Source organism: Humulus lupulus, chromosome 4 (genome assembly GCF_963169125.1).
Source record: "Humulus lupulus chromosome 4, drHumLupu1.1, whole genome shotgun sequence".
Lineage (NCBI taxonomy): Eukaryota > Viridiplantae > Streptophyta > Magnoliopsida > Rosales > Cannabaceae > Humulus > Humulus lupulus.
This window is the reverse complement of record NC_084796.1, coordinates 22,308,299-22,332,070: the sequence shown is the minus strand read 5'-3', so window position 1 is coordinate 22,332,070 and position 23,772 is coordinate 22,308,299. Positions and strand designations below refer to the sequence as shown.

General features: G+C 31.9%; 1 protein-coding gene across 1 annotated transcript; it reads left to right on the top strand.

Annotated features, from left to right (window-relative positions):
- Positions 1-16,675: 16,675 nt before the first annotated feature.
- LOC133830181 (protein SIEVE ELEMENT OCCLUSION B-like) lies at positions 16,676-20,654 on the top strand. The gene is made up of 7 exons (XM_062260105.1): positions 16,676-16,978; positions 17,108-17,206; positions 17,645-18,090; positions 18,187-18,296; positions 18,571-18,713; positions 18,811-19,317; positions 19,705-20,654. Exons 1-7 carry the CDS (start codon positions 16,760-16,762, stop codon positions 20,323-20,325), a joined length of 2,145 nt encoding a protein of 714 aa, XP_062116089.1. The 5' UTR covers positions 16,676-16,759; the 3' UTR covers positions 20,326-20,654.
- Positions 20,655-23,772: the final 3,118 nt, after the last annotated feature.

Genomic DNA, 23,772 nt, shown 5'->3' with positions numbered 1-23,772 from the left:
TAGATCGAGATTATCAATAACAATAGCTAAAGTAATATATATTCAATCATATTCATATATGTTCAGTCAATATATACTAATTCGGCCTATATGTATAGAATTCATTAATATTTCATTCACTTTAACATTTCTTAACATACTTTATTAAAATCATGTTACTTTGCCAGCTCATATATATGTATCCGTTATTCCTTTATCTCAAAAAAGAAATATTATTATTATGTTCATAATAAGATATAGGATTGTAGTTCGTTCTATCCTATATAAACTCAAAATAGTGACTTGACTATAATAAAGGCCTCCAAGAATCCATTTCTCTTTATCAAATCTTGTAGAGATGTCGAGATTTCCACGTACATGTAAATCACGTTGAGTTTCATGTTATCACTTATGATCAAATGTAGTACAATTTGACCATATTTATTTTGCTTTAATTTGAATACTAATAGGCCTACTCGATAATTTTATGATGAGGTTTGGCCGATGATGAATCACGATCATATATCAAGGGTCTTAATTTGTACTTCTATCTTTTTAAGGGGATTTTTTTTATTTAATGTTTATTTGGTATTTTTACTTCTAACTTATGTAAGGAGGTTTAAATGTTTACTTTCTGAATTTTTGCATATATAAATTAGAGTAATGATATGTGCATAAACAAATATTATATACACTTATTTGGCAAATCATTTCAACCAATCATATTCAAATTTATTTAAGATGGGTCTCACTTATGTATAATTTGTGTGTGCACATATCATTACTCTATAAATTAGGGCTTCAGCTTTCCTTGAGTGTAAATTGATTGTCCCAATTTTGAATTATGTAAAAAAATATATTAAAAATTTTGATTTAATAATTATTAATACAATGGATGATTTTGTTAATGTGATAAACTTGTATTATCAATGAAACAAAAAATTATAAATGGATAATTCCCATGCCTCGATTATTTTCTCCTAATTTATCATTTTCAAATGAGTAATTAAGTAGTCACTCTCTTTTTTACCTAATGTTATTTTATCCTACTCATAAATCAAACCCTTGAGCACTCCTATACTTACCTTAAGCAAAGGTTATTAGCATGGTTAGAAAGAGCTCAAAACAAATATATATATATATAGGTATAATCTTTGATTATATATATAGTTTATTAGAAAATTGTATTCAATTTGAAATTCTCCTATGAAACTTGTCTCATGCATCATTACTAAATTCTACTCTAACAAAGTGCAGATGACAATTAGTAATATAATGTCTCTGCACAATTTTTTTTTTTAATGAATAAATGGCTTTAGCCTTGCAAAAAATTATAAATATATATTTATCTTCTTCTCCATCAACAGGATACCAAAACAATAATCATAACACCCCGTACTAGATGCATTTCTTTAATTGGTCTTCCTCTTTAATTTGATTTTTTTTCCATATAGCTAGTCTCCCTTTTTCTTTTTCCTTTTTTCTGTTTTTTCTTTTCTCTTTGGAAATTTAAAAATTAAAGAGGAATGAAAAAAAGGAAAAGAAATATAAAAAGCTCCCCAATGACAGCCTTTCTTGCATTATTCTATTTTTATATATAAATTTATACAGCACATGGCATTTTAGCAATACACACTTTAGTAATTTTATGTTATTTATGAATTAAAAAGGGCATTTGTTTGCCTACTACAAACAAACAGAAGTATAGAATTTACTATAATAATATCACATATATCATTAAGCCACTTTTATAATTTCTCATATTTAATTAATGTTATATGAATTCAATTAATAAATTAAATAGTAATTATATAATATAAAAAATATTATCTCAATTAAATGAGATACAACAATAAACATGCGGCAATTCTAAAAAATTTGAATCACCACCTTCAGAAACCTGTTATTGGTAGCAGATATGGGGATTAACATCTAAAAATAACAAGTTTAGTGTTGGGCTTTATGCCCTTAATAAAATCATATTTCTCATGTAACACGTTTTTATTATCAATAAAAAAAGTAGAAATCATTTTGTTTATTCAATCTCATTGTTCGCCTATTTTATTGCATGTTTATTTAATTGATACAAACATTCATAAAATCGTGAACATATGGATATAGTTACAATTATAGTGACTAGGTCACAATGGATTATAGTTGAAATTATAAGTTCAAAAGAACGAGTCATAAGATTAAATCAGTGTATTGGATTTTCACTGATTTGGTCATCTACGATATGATCTACTTACACATTCAGAGTGTGATATTGTAATGCCCCAAAATCCCTAATGTGGTTTAATGGTCGAATTAGTAGGCCGGGAGAGCCATAATTGATTTATTATGCCATTAAACTATTATGTGCATGTTGATGTGAATTATATTATAATATGATGTTAAATGCATGCATGTAGGTCCACATTTCATGACAGGGGTATTTTGGTAATTTGGTCCGTTGAGGGTGTAATTGTATATTTGTATGCATGTCGGTGATTTATTGTTGAGGCCACATTATAATGTGGATTTGTTCGAGCTATTTGGCATGAGACGATCTTTGAGTATAAATTAGCAGTTTGGTCATAACGAGATTAAGTTCGAGGCTCGAGGTGAGTCTCGGGGTGATTTAATGATTAAAGTGTTGCTGTGAATTAAAGGATAACGAGATATATCATTGGTATTTGAAAATATCGAGAATAGCGGGAATTTGAGGGTGTTAATTATGATTAACGAAATAGGCGGGAAATGACGGTTTTACCCTCGGGAGCCTTTAGAAACCTTTATTTGACCTAGGGGCATTTTAGTCTTTTCACCCCTAGGATTGATATAAGCCATTGAAGGCTGTAGAATTTGCAAGAAACAGAGCATAGAAAACCTTCTCCCGTGCATCCTTTCTCCTTCATTTTCCTTTGGAATTCTTAACCTCAATTTGAAGAAACAAGCTAGGAAATCAAAGGTGGGAGCTTAGAAACTTGGTTCATCCATTAAAGAGGACTCAAATCCCACTTGAGGTAAGAATTCATCTATGAACTTAAGCTTTACCCTGTTTTTCTTTTGGTTTTTCAGTTGAGAAATTTGAGGTGTGTAGTTAGGAAATCAATGGAAGTTTTTGAGTGAGGTTGATTGGGTTTTGATGAGGTTGAGGTATGAATGAAGATTGGGGGTTGAATTTGATGTTTGGGTAATTTTTGGGATTGGTTTGGAAGCCTAGTTTTCAGGGGAAGTCACAAGGAAGGAAACCAGAAGAAATTCTGGTCTGCAGATGGCGCCCCAGCGCTAGGCAAAGCAGAGAGCAGGGTCTCTCTGACTTGGGACAACACCCCAGCGCTGGTCCATTTTCCAGCAAGCCTAGTTTAGGGCTCGGGATGACTTTTAAGGCTCGGGGATGGGTTCATTTACCCTGTTTGGGTGGATTGGGAGTCCCGAGAGTGCGGGATTGATCCCAGGAGTGAGATTTTAGATTGTGAACCTCTTATTGATTTACTTTATTAATGAATTCCAATTGGTTATGACTAAGTGACCGCTAAGGGACTAAAGGACAGATCGTTCTCAAGGGTCGTTCTTGTATTATTTCTCGCTTGAACCCTAGGTAAGAAAACTGCACCCTATATGTGACATGCGTGGTTATTATAGAGGCATGTTGGTTGTTTAATGTGGACATTGATTGCATATTAAATGCTTAGCAAATCTTGCTTACTTGTGTATGGCACTGACTGGTCATGTGTTACTGACCTAAGAGTCAGAAACGACATAAGCATAATGAACGCAGAGCCAATAAAATATTAGATCTAATCGACATTGGCATTGAATGACTCATATGGGGTATTAATGTTGGACCGACCTTAAGTTCGATGAAAATTATAAGTGCTTGTCTAGTCTATGACTAGTTACTCAAAGCCAGAGCTAAAGGCCTAGGTGACTGTTTGTCACATGGCTAAGGGAGCGGAATCCCACAGTTATGACTCTATGGTCACTCGGTAGGTATATGTTAGTGACTATTCATCAGATACCTACCTCGTTTAAGCTAGTGAAATGATCACTTATCTGTAAAGGGTACGGAACCCACCTTAGTGACTTTTACAACTATCACTCCTTTATTTTGGACTAAAAGTCCTGAATGATTATTATGATCATTGTTGATATTATATTCATGTAGTATTGAGTTTTCTTGCTGGGCTTTGGCTCATGGGTGTTATTTTATTTTAAATAATATAATGTTAGATTAAATAATGTGACATAATGTAATTTTTCACACCTTGTAACATATTATTGAGAGTCACAAAATTGGACGCATGTATGTGTCCAAATGTAACATATTTTGGAGTTACAAACTTGTAACTCCCAAATATTACCCAATAATGTGTAGATTTGATATTACACATTTTGATTTGAATTTCTTAAAGCCATATGTGAAATATGGCTGTTAGAAATGTGATTTTAACTCCCATAATGTGTATGGAAGTTACAAAATCAAGTGGGAATGAATTTGGGACGTTTTGGAAAATTTGGAAAATTGGTTACTGAAAAAACGACTTGGGCCGCTGCCTATGTTTTTCAGGCTGCGGCCCAATAGGCAAAAATAAGCAAAAACATATCGTGGGCCGCGGCTCGTGTTTTTCAGGCCGCGGCCTGAGCGGCTGACAGCATTTTCCAAACTTCAGTTTTATCCAATTTTGAACGTTTCCAACAGCCAAGTAACTCCCAAATCTCTATTTTAATTCCATAAACATCCAATTAATCATTGGTAACAGCCATGAGGGTTGGTGGAATTTGAAATTCAAAGGGTATCTCAAAACTCTATAAATAGGAGCATAATGCTCACTTGTAAGACACACAATTTTTCATCCACAAAGCACTTGGCTGGAAAATACACCATAGAGGCTTGATAATTCTAGAGAGCTATTTCCTAGAGAGATTCCTTAGTGCTTAGAGAATAGGGGGAAATAAGCTTTTGGACAAAAGTTTTGAACCTTGTTCAAGTTGGTAATCCCCACTACTCTACATTTTGGTTATGTGAAAGTTTGTTCTTTTTATTGGTTTTATTTTCATTCTTTTGATCTTGTTGATCTTATTACTTGTATTGTTATTGTTTTGAGTTTGTAATCTTCTTATTCTACATCTTTCTATTTACTTGTATTTTGAGCAATTGAGTTGTAATATTTCTTTAATCGATATTATCTTGTCTATTGTATTTTTTGCATAGAGTTGTATTTTGGTTTTTCCATATTCCCATTGAGTATAAAAATATATTCTCTAACAATCAAAAGCTTATGCTCCTTTTCAATGGAAGGAGAAACCATAGAGATCTTGTGAGGATCCAACCTTGAAAAGATGGTAAGACAATGTAATGTTCTTCTTTTGTTTTCTTAGAAGATCTAATAGTTTTAATATAGTGATAGAAATGAGAAGAAGAAAATTTTATAAATGAGGTTCATTGTTTTCTAATCTCCTTAGTTTTTCAAATATAGTGGTTAGATTAGAGGATAATTCAATATGTTGAGTTTTTGTTATATGTGATTAATGTGTAAATAGTCTAGTAGATTATTGGGTAATATGATAGCATGTTATAGAATTGTCTTATTATGAGATAATGATAAATTATTGAGATGACAATTTTATGAGTTTTGTATGACATGACTATATATTGATTTTGTGAATCAATAGAACATATCAATATGTGGATATGTGAATTATTGTATGATATTTGTGACATATTTACAATATTATTATGAGATTAACAATGCATGCTAATATGATGGATATATGTTGACAAATTGTGTGAAATTTCTTTGAGACATAATTATTTTAATATATAAATGTATATTGATTTATACATGAGAATTATCATGATTCTTATGATATTCCATATAATATGATTATTAAGGTGATAATAATGTAAATATGTTTATCATATATTATTGAAATGTGATGAGTTACTATTTATTTGGTAAATAAAGAGAATTATTTGAGAAATTAAATTTCTCATTTAAGTGTTGACCATCTCATTTTATGAGATAAGAAAAGATGCACCTCGGGATTGTTCCTCGGGATTGTTCCTACTACCCAAGCTCGAAGAAGCAGCTGGAGGCTTTTGGGCGTGCTGGGCGCCGCAGCCCTTGCTCCTGGTGTGGCTGGGGACCGCGGCTCAGGCAGGGTTTTGAGGCCGTTTGAGTGTTTTGACATCGGGAACTTGGTTTTAGGCCTCGGGATTGTTCCTACTACCCGGATTAATGGGGATTGATGTCCCGGAGGCTAGATCTTGGTTCGGAAACCTTTGTTACTCATTTTATTGATGGTGTCCCATATTTGGTTATGACTAGGTAACCGCTAAAGGACTTAAAGGTTGATCGTTCTCAAGGGTCGTTCTTTTATTCATTTTCGCTCGAATCAGAGGTAAGAAAACTGCACCCTGTATATATGACATGCATGATTGTGTTGAGGCATGTTGGTTATAGAATGTGAACATTTATTGCATATTAAATGCTTAGCAGATCTTGCTTACTTGTGTATGGCACCGATTAGTCAGGGACGGCACTGGTTGCATATTACTGACCTGAGAGTCAGAAACGGCATAAGCATCCTGAACGCAGGGCCAACAAAAGATTAGATCTAATCGATATCAACGTTGAATGACTCTAGAGGCATTAATGCTGGACCGACCCTAAGGTCGATGAAACTTATAAGCGATTGACCAGTCTAAGACTAGTTACTCAGAGCCAAGGCCAAAGGCCTAGGTGACAGCTTGTCACATGGCTAGGGAGCTGAATCCCATGGTTGTGACTCTATGGTCACGAGGTAGGTTATGTTGGTAACTAGCTCATCAAGCACCTATCATGTTTAAGCTAGTGAAAGGGTCACTTATTTATAAAGCCCAGGTGACCCTATCGTCACATGGCTAGAGGGAACGGAATCCACCTTAGTGACTTTTCAACTGTCACTCATCTGTTTTGGAATGAAAGTCCTGAATGATTATTATGATCATTGTTGATATTATATTCATGCTATATTGTGTTTTCTTGTTGGGCTTTGGCTCATGGGTGCTATATGGTGCATGTAAAGGGAAAGAAAAACTCACCCAGCCTTGAGTGGAGAGCTTAGGTGGTATTGTGTACATATGCGGCCGCTTGACTACCACAGCCAAGGAGTTCTCAAAGGAACTAGGGGGTTTACCCTATTTTTAACACTTAGGTCGGCGGGATTGTAAATTTAAAACAGTAATGACCATTTTGAGTTGTAAATAAATTGTAAATGTTTTTTATGGACCCATGAACAGTCTTATGTTCTAAATAAAATATATACTTTCCTTTTGATTGGTTTTCTATCTTAGCCTGTTAATAATACCTAGAAGCACGTTTTTAACCAAAGAACTCGGGTAGCGAGTTAAATTTCCAATTCACCGTAACTGTTCTGGGGTAACTAGGGTGTTTCATGCAATCAGGAGAAAATGTTCAACACATATTAATGCAAATAGACGAGAACGTGGAAGAAGAAGAGAAAGTCGGTCCAAGCCAAACAGTTACGGTGCCTCGTCGTAGTGGGAGGGTTTCTCAAAACCTGAAACGCTACGAGATGGATGGTGAAACCAATATGGTAGTAACCGACACTCGTGAGGATGATCCATTGTCATTTAAATAGACAATGGTTAGTTCTGAAAAGGATCTGTGGCTCGAAGCCATGAACCAGAAAATGGAGTCCATGTACTCTAACTTTGTTTGAGATCTTGTAGAAGCACCAGTGGACTTTAGTGTTTATTTCAAAGGTTTAAAAGAAAGAAAACTATGTATAATTATATAACACACCCATCTAACTTAAATATTTTTGTTTATTTTACTATACATGAGAAAAAAAATGACAACGATGTTTAATAATAGCGTTATTGTCTAACATATACATTACTATTTATATACAAATATGACAACTGTGTACATTTACTACAATGATATTTGGGAAGATCGTTGTACTTATAAAGATTTTGAGGTAACTGGCTTCTTGATTCCAAGCGACTATAGTTTTCATCAATTAAGTGCAATGATCACTAATAAGATGAAAGTACCAAGTACAAATATTGTTCTAGAATTTAAGTTTCAACCAAATCCTGCATTACTACCAATGATAATAGATGATGAGGACTCAAGAAAGTTTTTCATAACACTTCATAAGAAGCATGTTGATGAGAGAATATACCATTTGCTGGTAAGCTTCAAATATGAATTCAATAACACACAACTACACATAACACAAAGCGTATGGGAATGTCAAGACAAAATATGTTTATTTTATTAGTTATTCAAAAAAAAATTCCTTACATTAAACACGATATTGCTATGCAAAATAAATTGCTATTATTATAAAAAAAAATTAACAAAAATGTTTGTCTTTTCATGATTCGGGTTAATATGGCGGGATATTAAAAACATGAACCGTAGTGGAATGAGGTAGCACATAATCTAGCAAGGTCAATAATAAACAATGATGAAGAAATTCTGACTGCAGCTGAAAATGATGATGATCCATTCTTGTATGAGGAGCAAGACATTACGAACATCAAAATAAGGTATGTCTTCAAGGACAAGAGAAGTCTGATAACTGCAATGAATTTGTGGTCCATATGACCATATTACCAACACAAGGTTAAAAGAGCATCAAATATAAGTAGTAAACAAAACATAAACATAACAGGTTATAATAAAGGTTGTTATCAACAAAATTTATAAACCACATCTACCAATTTAAATCAAAAAAATAAAAAAATTTGTTTAAAGCATAATATAATCATTCAAGATTGACAAAATAAACATTGTAAACAAGTTGTTCGAAAAATAAACATAAGCATACTAATATATTAATTAAAAGAAATATTCATAAAAATAAATATATATAATCATGAAAAAATAAATATTCATAAAAAGGAAAGAAAATTTAATATGCAAAATAATCCAGAAAATTAAAAATAACAACATGAGCATAAACATAATAATAAAAATAAACAAAATTGTTACTAACAATAACCAATACAATAAATTAGAAATAAAAATATACAATTGTGTTTAGAATAATAAATAAACAATGACGTTAAAAATAATAATAAACATATTTGTTTAGTCAAAATAGAAACATATTTGTTTATAACAATGATCAATAATCAATGATCATAAACACTATCAATAAAACTACAATCTTCAACTAAACTAACATCATAAGATAACTAATTATGTGTCTCAACAATCAAAATATTCATGCTATAAACAGTCCAAACAGAAAAACGAAAATCAACATATAATTGTGAGAACCAAGCTGAATTTGTAAATTCAAATTCATGCAAAAGCTTGAAACCCAATATAAAATGCACATGAAGTATGTTTCAGTACTCGTACAATAGAACAACATACATATTGGGCAATCAATCTAGTAGGGATGCTTGAAATACAATTCACAGGGATGCTTGAAAATTTAGAAAGAAAAAAAAACAAAAACAAAAAAGTCTTCTTCTTTAATAGAAAACTGTAAAACCCAAAATGAAACTAACACAAGTAAATAAGCCGTAAAAAATAAACATATGCTTGAAAATCAAAACTAACAGGGATTCGGGATTAACTACACATAAAACCATGATTGGTAAAAAAAAATTATAGATGCACATATGCATGATAACAAAATCATATCATTAAAACTAAATAAAAACCGCATTTTGATAACAAAATAAAAAATAAACATAAAAGAATGTGAAACCCATAAAAAAATTTGAAGGAAAAAAACGTTATTTTTTATGAAAAATCTGTAAAAAAAAAAATGAAAACAAAATCTAATTAAAATGTTGAACCGTTTATGGTTTATGATAAAAAAACAAAAAGTTATCAACTTTAATCAATAACAAAATAAAAATTAAAAAAAAAAACCTCTATCAATGGAGAATTGGGGACATCGTTAGAATCGGACCCCGTATCTAAAACCACAGCCACCTCCTCCACCATTATTAACTTCTTCGTTGAATGACCGCGAACAGAGGGCGAAGAACGTCTTTTCATCTTCGCCTGAGAAGCATGCATCTTTACACTAGGGGGACTCTCCAATCTCATTGCTCTCCTCAAATTCCAATGCCTCATCCCTAACATCCACCTTCTCCAACGACTCATTGGAAAGTGTATCACCGGCACTCCTTGTTGAAACCATCAGCATTAGAAGAGATGGAAGAGAGAGAGTTTTCACTTTTTTGGTTGGAAGAGAGAGGGTCGAGGTTTTTTATTATTATTAATTTTTTTTTGCAGAAATGTTTTAGTTTTTTTTAAATGAATGAGAATGTGAAAAGGTTAGAATAATGGGAAGTTATGACTATAAATCCCTTTTTACGGTTTACAATAAATTGTATTAAAAATAATATAAAATTTAATTTAATTAATTAAACCTAAAAATAGTTAAGATTTGTATATACAAATGAAATAACTATTATGAATATTAATACAGTAATATAAAAGATTATTGTAATGAATTACGTAAAAATCTCTTATAAATTGTCATTAATCCCAAAACTAAAATATATAAATACATCCTCGATAGAAGACAATTTCAATTTTGAAACAAAATGAAAAACTAGAGAGTGAAAGAAGGGTCATTTTGGTTTTAATGATTTAATCTTGTCTAACCACACACATATAAATATACAACAAATTTAGGTCATAATATATATATATATATCTTCTATATAATAAGTGTGTAGATAACGAAAATTTTTGTTTTTAACTGTTTTTTATTTTTTAATGTTAACTTTAACGGAATATTCTTATATTTAACAGCATATTCTTATATTTAACGGTAGTTTGTAAACACTTAAACTTAAATAAAATAAAATAAATATTAAAAAAATAAAATAGAATATTTTTGAGATACTTTACAATGATAATTATTTAAAAATAATAAATAATTAAACAAATTAAAATAGGATATTTTTGAGATTTTTTTTTTTTGGTAAATCAGAAATTCATTGATACCAAACAGAACCTTACAAATAAACAGCACCTAAAACAGGCCTGGATATGTCAACTCTTTACAATATATGTCTTTATATTTACAAAGCTTCAAACCATTCCCAATCTGTACATGTAACTTTTCCCGGCTTAATACTGTGTATTCTACTCTTAACATCATTAAGTATAGCCTGTATTACCAATTCCACTCTCTTGACTTGTTGAAGCCATAACACCTCATTCCTGGCTTTCCACACCTGATACACAACGGCAACAGTAAAGGCAGCAAGAACTTGCTTCTTGAACCTGCTCAATTTAGCTCTCGAAATCCATCTCAGCAGGCTATAAATCATCTCTGCTTTAGCTCTCCAACGCAGCCTTGCTTTGAGACTTTTAATACACCTATTACTAAATGGGCACTTAAAAAATAAATGCTCAATATGTTCTTCACTTTGTCCACATAATAAGCAGCTGTTGTCTGGTACAATGCAAATTTTATGGAGCCTCTGCTTCGTTTTCAACCTGTCCAGCCTAGCCAACCACAAAATAACACTGTGTTTTGGTAAGTTAAGCCTCCCCCAAACCTCATTGCTCCATGAAACATGAGTTTGAGAAGGACACAACATCAAATACCCTTTTTTAATACTGTAATCAAGTTGAACAAATTGACCAGCAGCTATGTAGCTTTTAAATTGCTCTTTGACAGCCACAATCTTCTTCCAATACCAACTGCTTTGTGTCGGGGCAGTATATGCCCACCAATCCGCATCTTTAATGTACACATTGTGCACCCATTTTACCCAAAGGTTGTCTTTCTTACTAGCTACAGCCCAGATGTATTTCCCAATGGCAGCAATATTCCAACTCAAAATGTTCTGAAATCCCATTCTTCTCTCACTTTTTGGTTTACAAAGCATGTCCCAAGCCACATTTCCCAGACCCATATAATCTGAAGTACCCTTCCAGAGAAAAGATCTACAAATAGAGTTAATCCTTTTCAAAATCTCCTTAGGAATTATCATGATCTAAGACCAATAGGAATGGATTGAAATGAGCACTGAGTTGATCAACATTATTCTTCCAGCATAAGACAATTTACGAGAGCTCCAAATTCGAATTCTAACAACCATTTTCTCCAAAATACTTTCACAATCCTTGGCTGAAATTCTTTTGGCACAAATAGGGATCTCCAAGTATTTGAAAGGAAACTCACTTCTACTGAAACCAGAAGCTTCCAAGACTCTTTGTACCTCTTGCTCTGCCATACCACTGCAGTATACAACAGATTTAGCCTCATTTGGATGAAGACCAGATGTTCTTGAGAATAGCTTCAGACCTTGCAACATATAGTATATGGATTTAAAATCCCCATGACAAAATAAGAGCACAACGTCTGCAAAACTCAGGTGGTTTAATTGCAAACCTTCACATCGTTCATGAAATTTAAAGTCTACTTTCTATCCTATTTTCATCATGATACGAGAAAGATACTCCATCCCCAACACAAATAGAAGAGGAGACATTGGATCCCCTTGTCTTAATCCACGTTTTGTTGAGAAGAAACCGTGTAGTGATCCATTGAACATCAGAGAAAACTTTGGTGTAGTCACACATTGCATAATCAAATTTGTGAACTTTCTTGGGAACTGGAAAGCAGCTAGCATTTCTTCCAGGAAGTCTCATTCTATTGTATCATAGGCCTTTCGTAAATCAAGCTTGATCATACAATTGGCCTTTGTATGCTTCCTCCCGTAATGTCTAACAAGGTCCTGACAAACCATGATATTGTGGGCTATAAATCTCCCATGAACAAACCCCCCCTGATTTTGAGCTACTAGATCATGAAGGATAAGCCTTAGTCTGTTACAGATCATCTTCGTGGCTGCTTTGTAAATAACATTACAGCATGCTATCGGCCTGTAATCACTCACCAAATTTGGGCATTTACTCTTAGGAACAAGAGTCAACACAGTACTGTTTACTTCCTTCAAAAGCTTCCCAGAATGCAAGAAAGAAAGAATGGCTTCACTTACCTCTTTGCCAACAATTTCCCAATTATCTTGAAAAAAGGAGCTACTATAGCCATCTGGTCCTGGAGCTTTGCTAGCAGGAATGGAGAATATTGCTTGCTTCACATCCTCCTCTGTATAGTCTGCTATAAGCATTTGAGCCTGCCTTTCCATTACAACAGCCCCTTGCATCACAATCTCTTTTATAACACTTCTTCTATCACTCATTTTAGTTGCCAGCAACCCTTCATAAAAATCAAGAAAGGCTTCTTGAACCTGTTCAGGTTGATTTAACCACCTTCCAGATGCATCTGTTATAGAGTAAATTCTGTTTTGAGCTCTTCTTTCTCGGATACTTGCATGAAAGAAAGCCGAGTTTTCATCTCCCTCCTTAAGCCAATGCACTTTTTCCTTTTGCTGTAAAAAAGACTGGTATGCTTTTTTTGCTGGCCACATACTGATCTCTAGCCTCCTTCTCTTTCTGAATTAAATCCTTATTCAAAGGATCTTGCTGTAAGGTTTCCTGAGAATCCTGGAGGTTCAACCTCATTCTCATTTCAGCACTAGGGATATCATGGAAATCTTTGTTATTCAAGTCTTTGAGCATCAACTTAACTTGTTTTAGCTTGTAGACTAGCTGAAACATAGCAGTCCCATGGATTCCTCTACTCCAAACATTAGCCAAATTCTTTTTGAATCAGGAGCATGACTCCACATTCTAAAGTACTTGAACGGCTTCCTCCCATAATTCCTTTCCTGATAAACCGAAAGCAAAGCAGGTGAGTGATCAAACAGTTCTTCATTCAGAAAAAAGACTTCTGCTTCAGTATAACAATCGAGCCACTTTTGATTAGCAAGAACTCGATCTATTTTGGAGTAAATACGATCATCACCTTGTTGCTTGTTACTCCAAGTGTAATAATTGCCCCTATACTTTACATCTTCTAAATGACAGTGCTCTACACATTCTTTAAATTCAACAGACTTCCTATACTTCACTCTAGCACCAATACGCTCCTCCGAATTCAATATCTCATTGAAATCGCCTAGTATTACCCACGGTTCTGTAGTACTAACTGCTTTTACGTCAGTCCATAACCTCTTACACTCCTCCTCCACATTAAAACCATATACAAAAGTTACTAGGAAACCACAGCCATTCATAGGTTTAACTAGTAAATGAATCATCTGACTTGAGCAAAACAAAATATTCACATCAAACAAATTAAAATATTTTACAATGATAAATATATTAAAATAATAAATAATTAAACAAATTAAAATATGATATTTTTGAAATATTTTACAATGATAATTATTTAAAAATAATAAAATCATACATTTTATAACTTAAATAAAATTTAATTAAACTTAAACTCACTTATTAGAATAATATCATATTAAACATATAATATAATATATTGTGAATTAGCAACAAATTATTTTTTAAAAAAAACTAGCAAGAAACTTAAATATAAAATCCACATATAATATTTAATATTACATTATACATATAATATATAATCTCTTGTTGGCACTCCCAAATTCAAAAACTAGAACAAACATAAACTTAAATAAAAATAAATAAATTATTTAATTAAAATATTATATTTATTTCGAAATTTATATGACATTAATATAAATTTAATAAAAATAATTAATAAATTCTATACATAAAACTAAGCAAACATGCATATTGCACGTTGCTTGTATCTAGTATATACAAAATGCGTATAGATAACAAAAATTCTTGATTTTAACAGTTTTTTTTAACTTTAACAGAATATTCTCAATATTTAACATAATATACTTCTAAAACCAATTAAAAATAAATATTTATTAATTATATTAATATAAATTCAAATATTATAAAATATCATTAGATATTTATTAATCATATTAATATAAATTTAAATGTTATAAAATATCATTATTATAATAATATTTATTACTAGACCAGAAATATAAATATCATTATTATAATAATATATAATACAAAACTAGATATCTCTTTTATATAAAAAGTGTGTAAATAACAGAAATTTTTGATTTTTTTGTTAACTTTAACGAAATATTCTAAATATTTAATTGAATATACTTTTAAAAATAATTAAATATAAATACTTATTAATTATATTAATATAAATTCAAAGATTATAAAATATCACTAGATATTTATTAATTATATTAATACAAATTCAAATATTATAAAATATCATTATTATAATAATATTTAATGCTATACAAAAAAAATTAATAATTATGTTAATATAAATTCAAATGTTATAAAATATCATTATTATAATAATATATAATCCTAATTTTTATAAAAAAAAGTCTAGAATAAATATTTAGTAATTATATTAATATAAATTCAAATATTATAGAAAAAATATTTATTAATTATATTAATATAAATTCAAATATTATAAAATGTTATTATAATAATATTTAATACAAATTAGATATTTAAAAATTATATTAACATAAATTCATATTATAAAATATTATTATAATAAATATATTATATATAAGTGTCATGTGTGTACAAATAGTATAATTGTGTAATTAAATAAGAAATTAGAATAACATTTATCTTCTATCAAGAATAAATAAGTTTGTTCTCCAATCATTGAAATGTGATTTGAATAATATCATGAATGTTTTGTACCTTAAATATGGTAGTTTGTAATCTAAAAAGTTATGTATTATTTTTTTTATAAAAAAAAACATACACAATATTTTTGTTTAATTTTTCTTTTAATATGTTTATGTCATTCTTTTATAAATAATATTATTTATTTATTTAAATTTTATATAACATTCATAAAAACCTAATTAAAATAAATAATAAATTTTATAAATAAAACTATATAAACTTGTATTGTACTTGCTTGCAACTAGTATATAAATACCCCTCAAAATTATATACACTCATTCCATAAATAAAAAATATATTTATTTATTTATAACTACACTTCCGTATATTTACTATATTTATTTGAATCGTACACTTTTTTATATAAAATTATGCACCTTATTTATTAAAAATTAAATTTTCAGGTTATAAAGTTAAATTGCTCTCAATTAAATAAAAAAGCAAAGATTTGATACCTTCTCAAATATAAATTAATTAAAAATTATAATAAACTTACTTTATATTTTATAATTTTATTAATGGTTGTGTTGTTATAGAATTTTTAAGAGAATAGAAGAAATCAGTTTAAAAGAGAAAAAAATAGTTTTAATTCTATTAGAAATAATAAGTAATTTTATAAATGGATTTATTTATTTAAATGGTACATTTTAGTCATTTTATTTTGGATAAATTGTGTAATAATACATTTTTAACAAAAAATTGTGTATTTATATATTTGTAAGTATAAAGTATTACTCCAACAAATATAGTAACAAAGAGATTTACAGTGAAAACTGTGGATTGGAAAATTGCCCCTCTCACTGCTTCATCAAGAAACGGTAGTTTGCCTTTGATCTTCTGATGGTTTGATCTTTTTACTAAGTTTCTTTACAAATCCCCTTTTGACTGAAAACTCAAATAAGCATACCCTTTATGCCATAGCTTCTAACATGGATAGGTCCACCGCATCCAATATTAATTAACATATTATCCAAAAATATGAAATAGCCTTTAGCTTTGTCTAGACTCACCTTGCAAGCAAGGTACTTGTTCCCTCTTCTCAGCATTATATAAAGCTCTCATATTGCCCCAAGTTTTCAACACTGCACCACAGAAACACACAGTCATTCCCCCACTCTTGATTGTCTATTCGCCCCACCCAAATAAAAAACAAGATCATGGCTGAAAAACTCACACAAGCAATCATCCCTCGTTTTCAGTCTGGAGGCAAGAGTGACCTGAGCAGGAAGCATATGATATCCGATGACAGCACGATGGTGAGGCAGATTCGGGAAACTCACAGTCCTGAGACTCACTATCTAGATGTCAAACCAATTATCCTGGTCATTGAGGACATCTTTCGAAGGACTGCTCCTGGCATTGATGCTATGATAAATGTATTCACCTTCTCTTTTCTGCATTCTTCGTGATACATTTAGTTGCCTGCCAAAAATAAGTTACACATATTATGCAATTTTGCTTTTTGTTGTACTTGGTTAGTGATCTGCCTGAGTTTTGCTTTGCAGGGTACACATATAGATGCAGGTGATGAGAAGGGCAGCGTGTCTAGCGTTGATGAAATGCTTGAAGCACTGGCTCATATCATACATAAAATTTCCTGTGAGGTTGTTCTTAAATTCAGAACTAAACTAAACAATGCAGTAGTTCCTTTTTTTCATAAGAATCAGTTAATTGTTATCCATGTTAGGTAAAATAGTCTAGGCTGAGATTTGAACCCAAACACACTCACCCAACCACTTGAGTTAGTCTCAAGTGGCAACAATGCAGTAGCTCCTCTTCAATCCATATATTTATACTTTATTTTGTGATAAAAGCAGGCCTCTTTCACAGCAAATCATACTTCTTTCTGAAAATAAAGCAGGATCCCAATTGCTTCTGCCCCATTAAAAATTTCAGTCAATTAAGTAACTATATAGTAAGGAGAAAGTACTGTATTATGTGGCTAATAAAGAAGAGTCTTTGCAAGAAACCTGCATAATGCTACAAAACACATAGAATATTCTCTTCACGAACAAATTAGTAAATACCATATCTTTTGCCAGATGTTTTGCAAGTGCTCAGGGTCGGATCTGCATGCGTCTACTCTGGTGTTATTCAAGATGCTGTCATACTATCCATGGGAAGCAAAAGTGGTTCTAGCCTTGGCTGCTTTTTCTGTAACTTATGGCGAATTCTGGCTTGTCACTCAGCTCTGCACTACAAATCCACTAGCCAAGGCTGTTGCCCTTCTGAAGCAAGTCTCAGACATGATTGAGAATTTGCGAGCCCTAAAGCCTCAACTTGAAGCAATACACAATCTCATCAGTGCCATCATGAAGGTAACTAAACTAATTGTCGAATTCAATGACCTGCCAACAGAGTACCTTTCACAAGACTCGGAGCAGTTATCAGTTGGAAAAGCTCATATTCCTGCTGCAGCGTACTGGACCATTCGAAGCATCATAGCATGTGCTTGGCATGTTGCTAGCCTTACAGATTTCAGATATGAGTAAGAAAAATTAAAACCATGATATAAAACAAACTCAATTCATCTTAGACTATCCAGAAAAATAACAGCAGCTCTCTTGTGATACATGCATTCCAGGCACATTGCATCAGCCTCAGAGCTTTGGGAATTGTCAAGCTTGGCACATAAGCTGGTCAGTATACACGATCTCCTAGCACTTGAACTGAACAATTGCCGAAAATATATAGGTGAGTCCTTTAAATTCAATCTTAGAAGTAACAGTACAATGAGATTTGTCTAAGAGAGTTGGACACCATCTCCTCTTTCAATAAATAGTTTGTGGTGAAAGATGAAAAGTCAGTAAATTTAAAATCATTGAGCACCACCGAATATGGTAAACTTGTTACTACTCTTTAAAACTCAACTAATTTTTTACGGAGGTTTACAACATGTCTCTTTAGTCTTTTAGTTTTCTTTGAATTTGCATATGGACATTGACAAGTAAAAATTCACTGAATCCAGCAAAGATGCAACATGAAGAGCACTACAAAAACCTCGTACGCCTTATTGAGGGCACCACCCATCTGGACAACATGAAGATCCTCAAGGCATTACTCGCCCCTGCTGAAGAACAAACCCTTGTGTATGGTTACTCCAAAGCAAAGGTAATTTGCTTTCATATCCCAACTCTCTGCAATAACCTGAATTGGTATTCCTGTCAATGCACAAAGCTGAATTCATAATTGCAATTGACAAACACAGGTTTCTGTTGAGGTATTAAGGAGAAAGCATGTGTTGCTGCTAATATCTGACTTTGATATCACCCATGAAGAGCTTACAATTCTCTCCATTATATATGATATGAGGATGAAGCAAGATCAACGATACGATACGAGCTCAAAAGACACTCCATACGAGGTGGTGTGGATCCCTATGGTGGACAGAATGACGAATTGGCGTCCACAACGTGAACAAAAACTTTCAGAGTTACAATCAAAGATGCCATGGTACTATGTGGAAAACCCTGATCTAATCGAACCTCCAGTGATTAAGTACATCAGAGAGAGGTGGAATTTCGAAAAGAAAATAATTTTAGTGGCATTAGATCCATCGGGGAAGGTCACATCCAAAAATGCCACTCATATGATGTGGATCTGGGGGAATTCGGCCTTGCCATTCAGTCAAGACAGAGAGGATACACTTTGGAGTGGAGAGCAATGGTCACTCAAGCTACTCATCGATAGCATTGAACCTGAAACGCAAACATGGGTACTTTTATTTTTTTGGTTCAAACCTGCATCAAAAAATAATTCACATTTAATTTCATTCGCCAATATGATGCTTTATAGAGTAATATCAGCTATCTGCCAAACATATCCTTACTCATTTAATAAGATTGTTGCCCAACTCACATTAACAATTAAAAGAAAAGTATTTAACAAAATGCAGTTAACCCAATTCAATTCATTTAATTTTATGCAAAAATGTGATAACAAAAAGCATATTACCTAAGAAAATATTGTTGCCCAATTCATATTATCTAATCATATATACATATTTTCTCACATAAAGGGAAGAAAAAGAAAATTGCTTCCCAATTCATTTCATTCAATCATATGTTATCTGAAAAAAATATATCGTTATCCATATTTTCAGATGAATAGCAATAAATACATATGCTTGTACGGAGGCGACAATATTGATTGGATCAGACAATTCACCACCCAAGCAAAAGTAGTAGCACAGGCTTTCGGCATCGAGTTAGAACTACTCTACGTGGGAAAAAGCAATGTACCGAAAGAGCGGATTAACAAGATCAATGCAACCATCCAAGCCGAAAATCTCAGCCACATCTGGCCAGATTCCACTTCCATCTGGTTCTTCTGGTCCCGGCTCGAGAGCATGCGCTGTTCCAAGGTCCGATACGGCAAGACCATAGAAGACGACCCCATATTGAAAGAGGCCATGATTCTGCTCAGCTACGACGGCTCCGACCAGGGCTGGGCCTCACTCTGGCGTGGCTCAAACGAGATGGCCCGAGCCAATGGACAACTGGCTCTGAAGACCTTGAATGAGTTTCAAATCTGGGAGCCTGAGACTCGGGAGATGACTTTGATCCCGGCTTTAAATGTGGAACTACAGAGGCGCCACTCGCCACAGCACTGCACGCGTCTCATACTTCCAGGGATTGGTCAGGACATTCCTCCAAAGGTGGTTTGCACGGAGTGCGGCCGTGACATGGAGAAGTTCTTCATGTTCCGATGCTGCACCGATTGAGGGGTTCGTCTACGAACGAGAGTTTATTACAGCTAGTTGTACTAGTTTACGTTGGTCTGTTGTTGCATGTATTGTATTTTAAGTTTTAACTATGTTTAATTTGGTTTGGTTTGTTAATGTTTTGATGTGTGGTGCTCTTTCGACTAAGTTATTGTTTGACTTTAAGGTATAATGTCAATGGGACTCGTAGCTACCGTTTAGGATATCTACTGGGTCTCTCTTAATCAATACTCACTTCTCTTCTTTAGTTTAAGTTTGTTGTTTAAGAAACTTTTACTACGTTGGAGTCTGTAAGATGTTACAAATAAAATAATATAGTGCCTTGGATACCTGCTCTACTCAGCAGCATTAGTAGTCAGTACTAAAATCTCTCTCTTTCTACTTATCAGCTACTCACTCTCACTCAGTTAAGTTAAGCAAAACTTATTAAGAGCCCTCCTATCCGGTGCTCTACTTCAACTTTTAAAATACTTCTCCAAAACACACATTTTTCTAATTTACTTCTAAGTTTTACATTTTACCATATATCAGATTCTTTATTTTTTTTCTCTGTATCATTTAAATATTATATTTTCAAACATTTTTTATTCATTTCAAATATTTTTAATAACTATCAATAATATTCTAATATATTTTAATATTATAATATTGGGTTAAAGGATGAATAGTGTACATTAAATAATGTATCTAAAAATATTTGTAAAATACATCATCCAATGTATACCCATTTTTGTTACTTTTAGCTATTTTTTACATATTTTGGTAATATAACTCACACACCCAATGTGAGTAATCTAATGCTTTCCACTTACTTTTTCGTTCAGACTGGAAATAATAATTTTAAATATATAAAAAGAAAAAGGGTTTCTTTTGAATTCATTTCGAAAGGAATTGGACCTTAGTCTAGTGGATTGGCTGGGCTGAAACCTAGTCGACAGACAAATGAACACAAATATCAGGCCCAATAAATTTATCAATTGTTGACTGTATCAGAGTAAGACTGTTTTGTTTTTCCTGTTAAACATTATTCATGCAAACACAAAGAGAACCAACCAAAAGAAAAAGGGATTTAGAAAGCTAGCATGGACATTCCCCCACTTGCAACAGGAAAACCCCATAAGGTTTTTTTTTTTTAAGACTGTTTTGTTCGCAAGGGACATAGAATTAAGCAGAGGCATCTTTTTTTCTTTCTTTCTTTTTGACTTGAAGGGAAACGCAACTGTGTAATGCTTCATAGTTTCAGTTCTAATTTCTATTCAACAATATCAGGCGTTGATATGATGGACCATACATGCATAATAAGGCCTAGGAGGGAAAAAGAGGATTCTAAGCAATTGATCTAAACATACAAATTCAAAATCATGTGTGAATCACACTAGTACAAGTAAAATTATAACTCTCAGGTCAACTTTTTAGATTTTCAATAAATAGGAAGATACGAGGGTGTTTACTTTGCAGGTGTTTTGGCTGCTTAACTAAAAAATTGTTTTTTGTTTATAAAAGTTAAAAATTATTTTTTGAAAATAAATTAGGTGGTTTAGTTTTGTTTTCAGAAAATAATTTTTAAAAGTAAAATTGTAAAAAACAAAAAATCTTGAGAATAAAAAAAATTATTTTCTGTTGTTTTAAAAAAAAAATTGCTTACATCATTTTTTTTAATTATTATTATCTAACATTATTTTCTCTCTCATCACTTTCTCTCACATCACTTTCTCTCTCATTACTTTCTATCTCTTTATTTTCTCTCTCATCAATTTCTCAATCCTTACATTTTCTCTCTTCACTTTTTCTTTCTCGCTATTTTATATCTTCTCACTTTCTCTCTCCTTACATTTTCTCTTTTCACTTTTTCTCTCTCGCTATTTTCTCTCTTCTCACTTTCTATCTTTTCATTTTTTCTTGCATCACTTATTATGTCATCATTTTCTCTTTCATCACTTACTATATTTTCACTTTCTCTCTTAATCACTTAATATATCATAATTTTCTCTCTCATCATTTTTTATCTACTCACTTCTCTCTCTTCACTTTCTTTCTCACCACCAATCTCTCTCATTTTTTCTTAGTTCAATTTCTCTCTTCTTAATTTCTATTTCTTCAAATTTTCTTGTTTTTCATCATTTTTTCTTTCAAATTATTTTATCTCATTATTTATTACAAACTTTTAAAAGATTTTTCTCTTTGTAAATATATTTGTTAATTTTTTATTTAAGATTAAAAAAAAACTAAAAAATTGTTTTTAGAAAACATTAACCAAACACCTCTTATTTTTTGAAAACTACAAAAACGGTATTTTGTTCTTATTCCTGATAACACCGTTTTGAAAACATACAACAGAAATCATGGCCAAACATGCCCTATGTTTCTTTTATATACTAAATCTCCAGTGAATCCCCTCTCTAAGTCTCTTTTCCTCAGGGACAACTTAAATTTAAAAAGAAAAAAGGAGTGTGAAACTAGAGCAGAAATTCCTCTGAACACAGCTGAGATTTCTGCTCCTTTTCACGTTTTACTTGTTGATTGACTTGAGTAAACTTGCTTATTCTTAAAATAAAATTAATAGTGATAAATAATAAATCAATGGTGACTACAAGGTAATGAAAGAAAGATTTGCTCCTGATTCGAAGGATAAATGAGTATAGTATACTGTGAAAAAAGTGTGCCACGTCTAGATAGACAATCATTTCTTGATAAAACTCAATTAGAATGAATTTCCAAGATGGTGAGGTTCACATAATCTAGTTCATATGGGAATTTTCTAACTGCACATTACAACCATTAGAATGATTGATTGACACTAATGTTCTTTAGTAAAACATGTTTCATCCTGCTATTCTTTTTCCTTTAAAACAATGAAAAAGAATAGATTCACTATAATATTGCTACCAAGATAGTGAAAAGAATGAAAGATGCATATTTAACTACGGCAAAATAATCACAATGTAATTTTCCTTAATCAAGCATTATAAGTAGTGTAGTACATTATATGCATTCCACGTTGACATTTAAAACCTTGATTGAACATTAAACCCATCCAGATGAATAACATAGTAATCAGTAGAATCTGCATAAGGAAAAGAAAACAAACCAATACAAAGTACCATAAAAAGCATAAATAATGTTCACATAAAATTGAGCCTTCATTACAGCTTACAAAAATTAAAGAGGTTGAAGAAGGGAAAATACCTTGTATGTTAAAGACAGACATTAGCAACCAGAAAATTGCATGGAACTGCCTGAAGAACATGCCTTTAAAGTTCACCATATGCGGATACTTAACTAGAAGCTATAGACAAAGCTCTTCATGAAGCTACTAATAAGGTACTAATAGAGGGGTCTTTCTTGTACACTTTTTCTTTTAAACTGCATTGGAGTACAAATCATTCAATTTTCCAAAAACAGAAACGTATCAAGAAGGAAAAGAACAAAATTTAGAGCCTTTAGTTT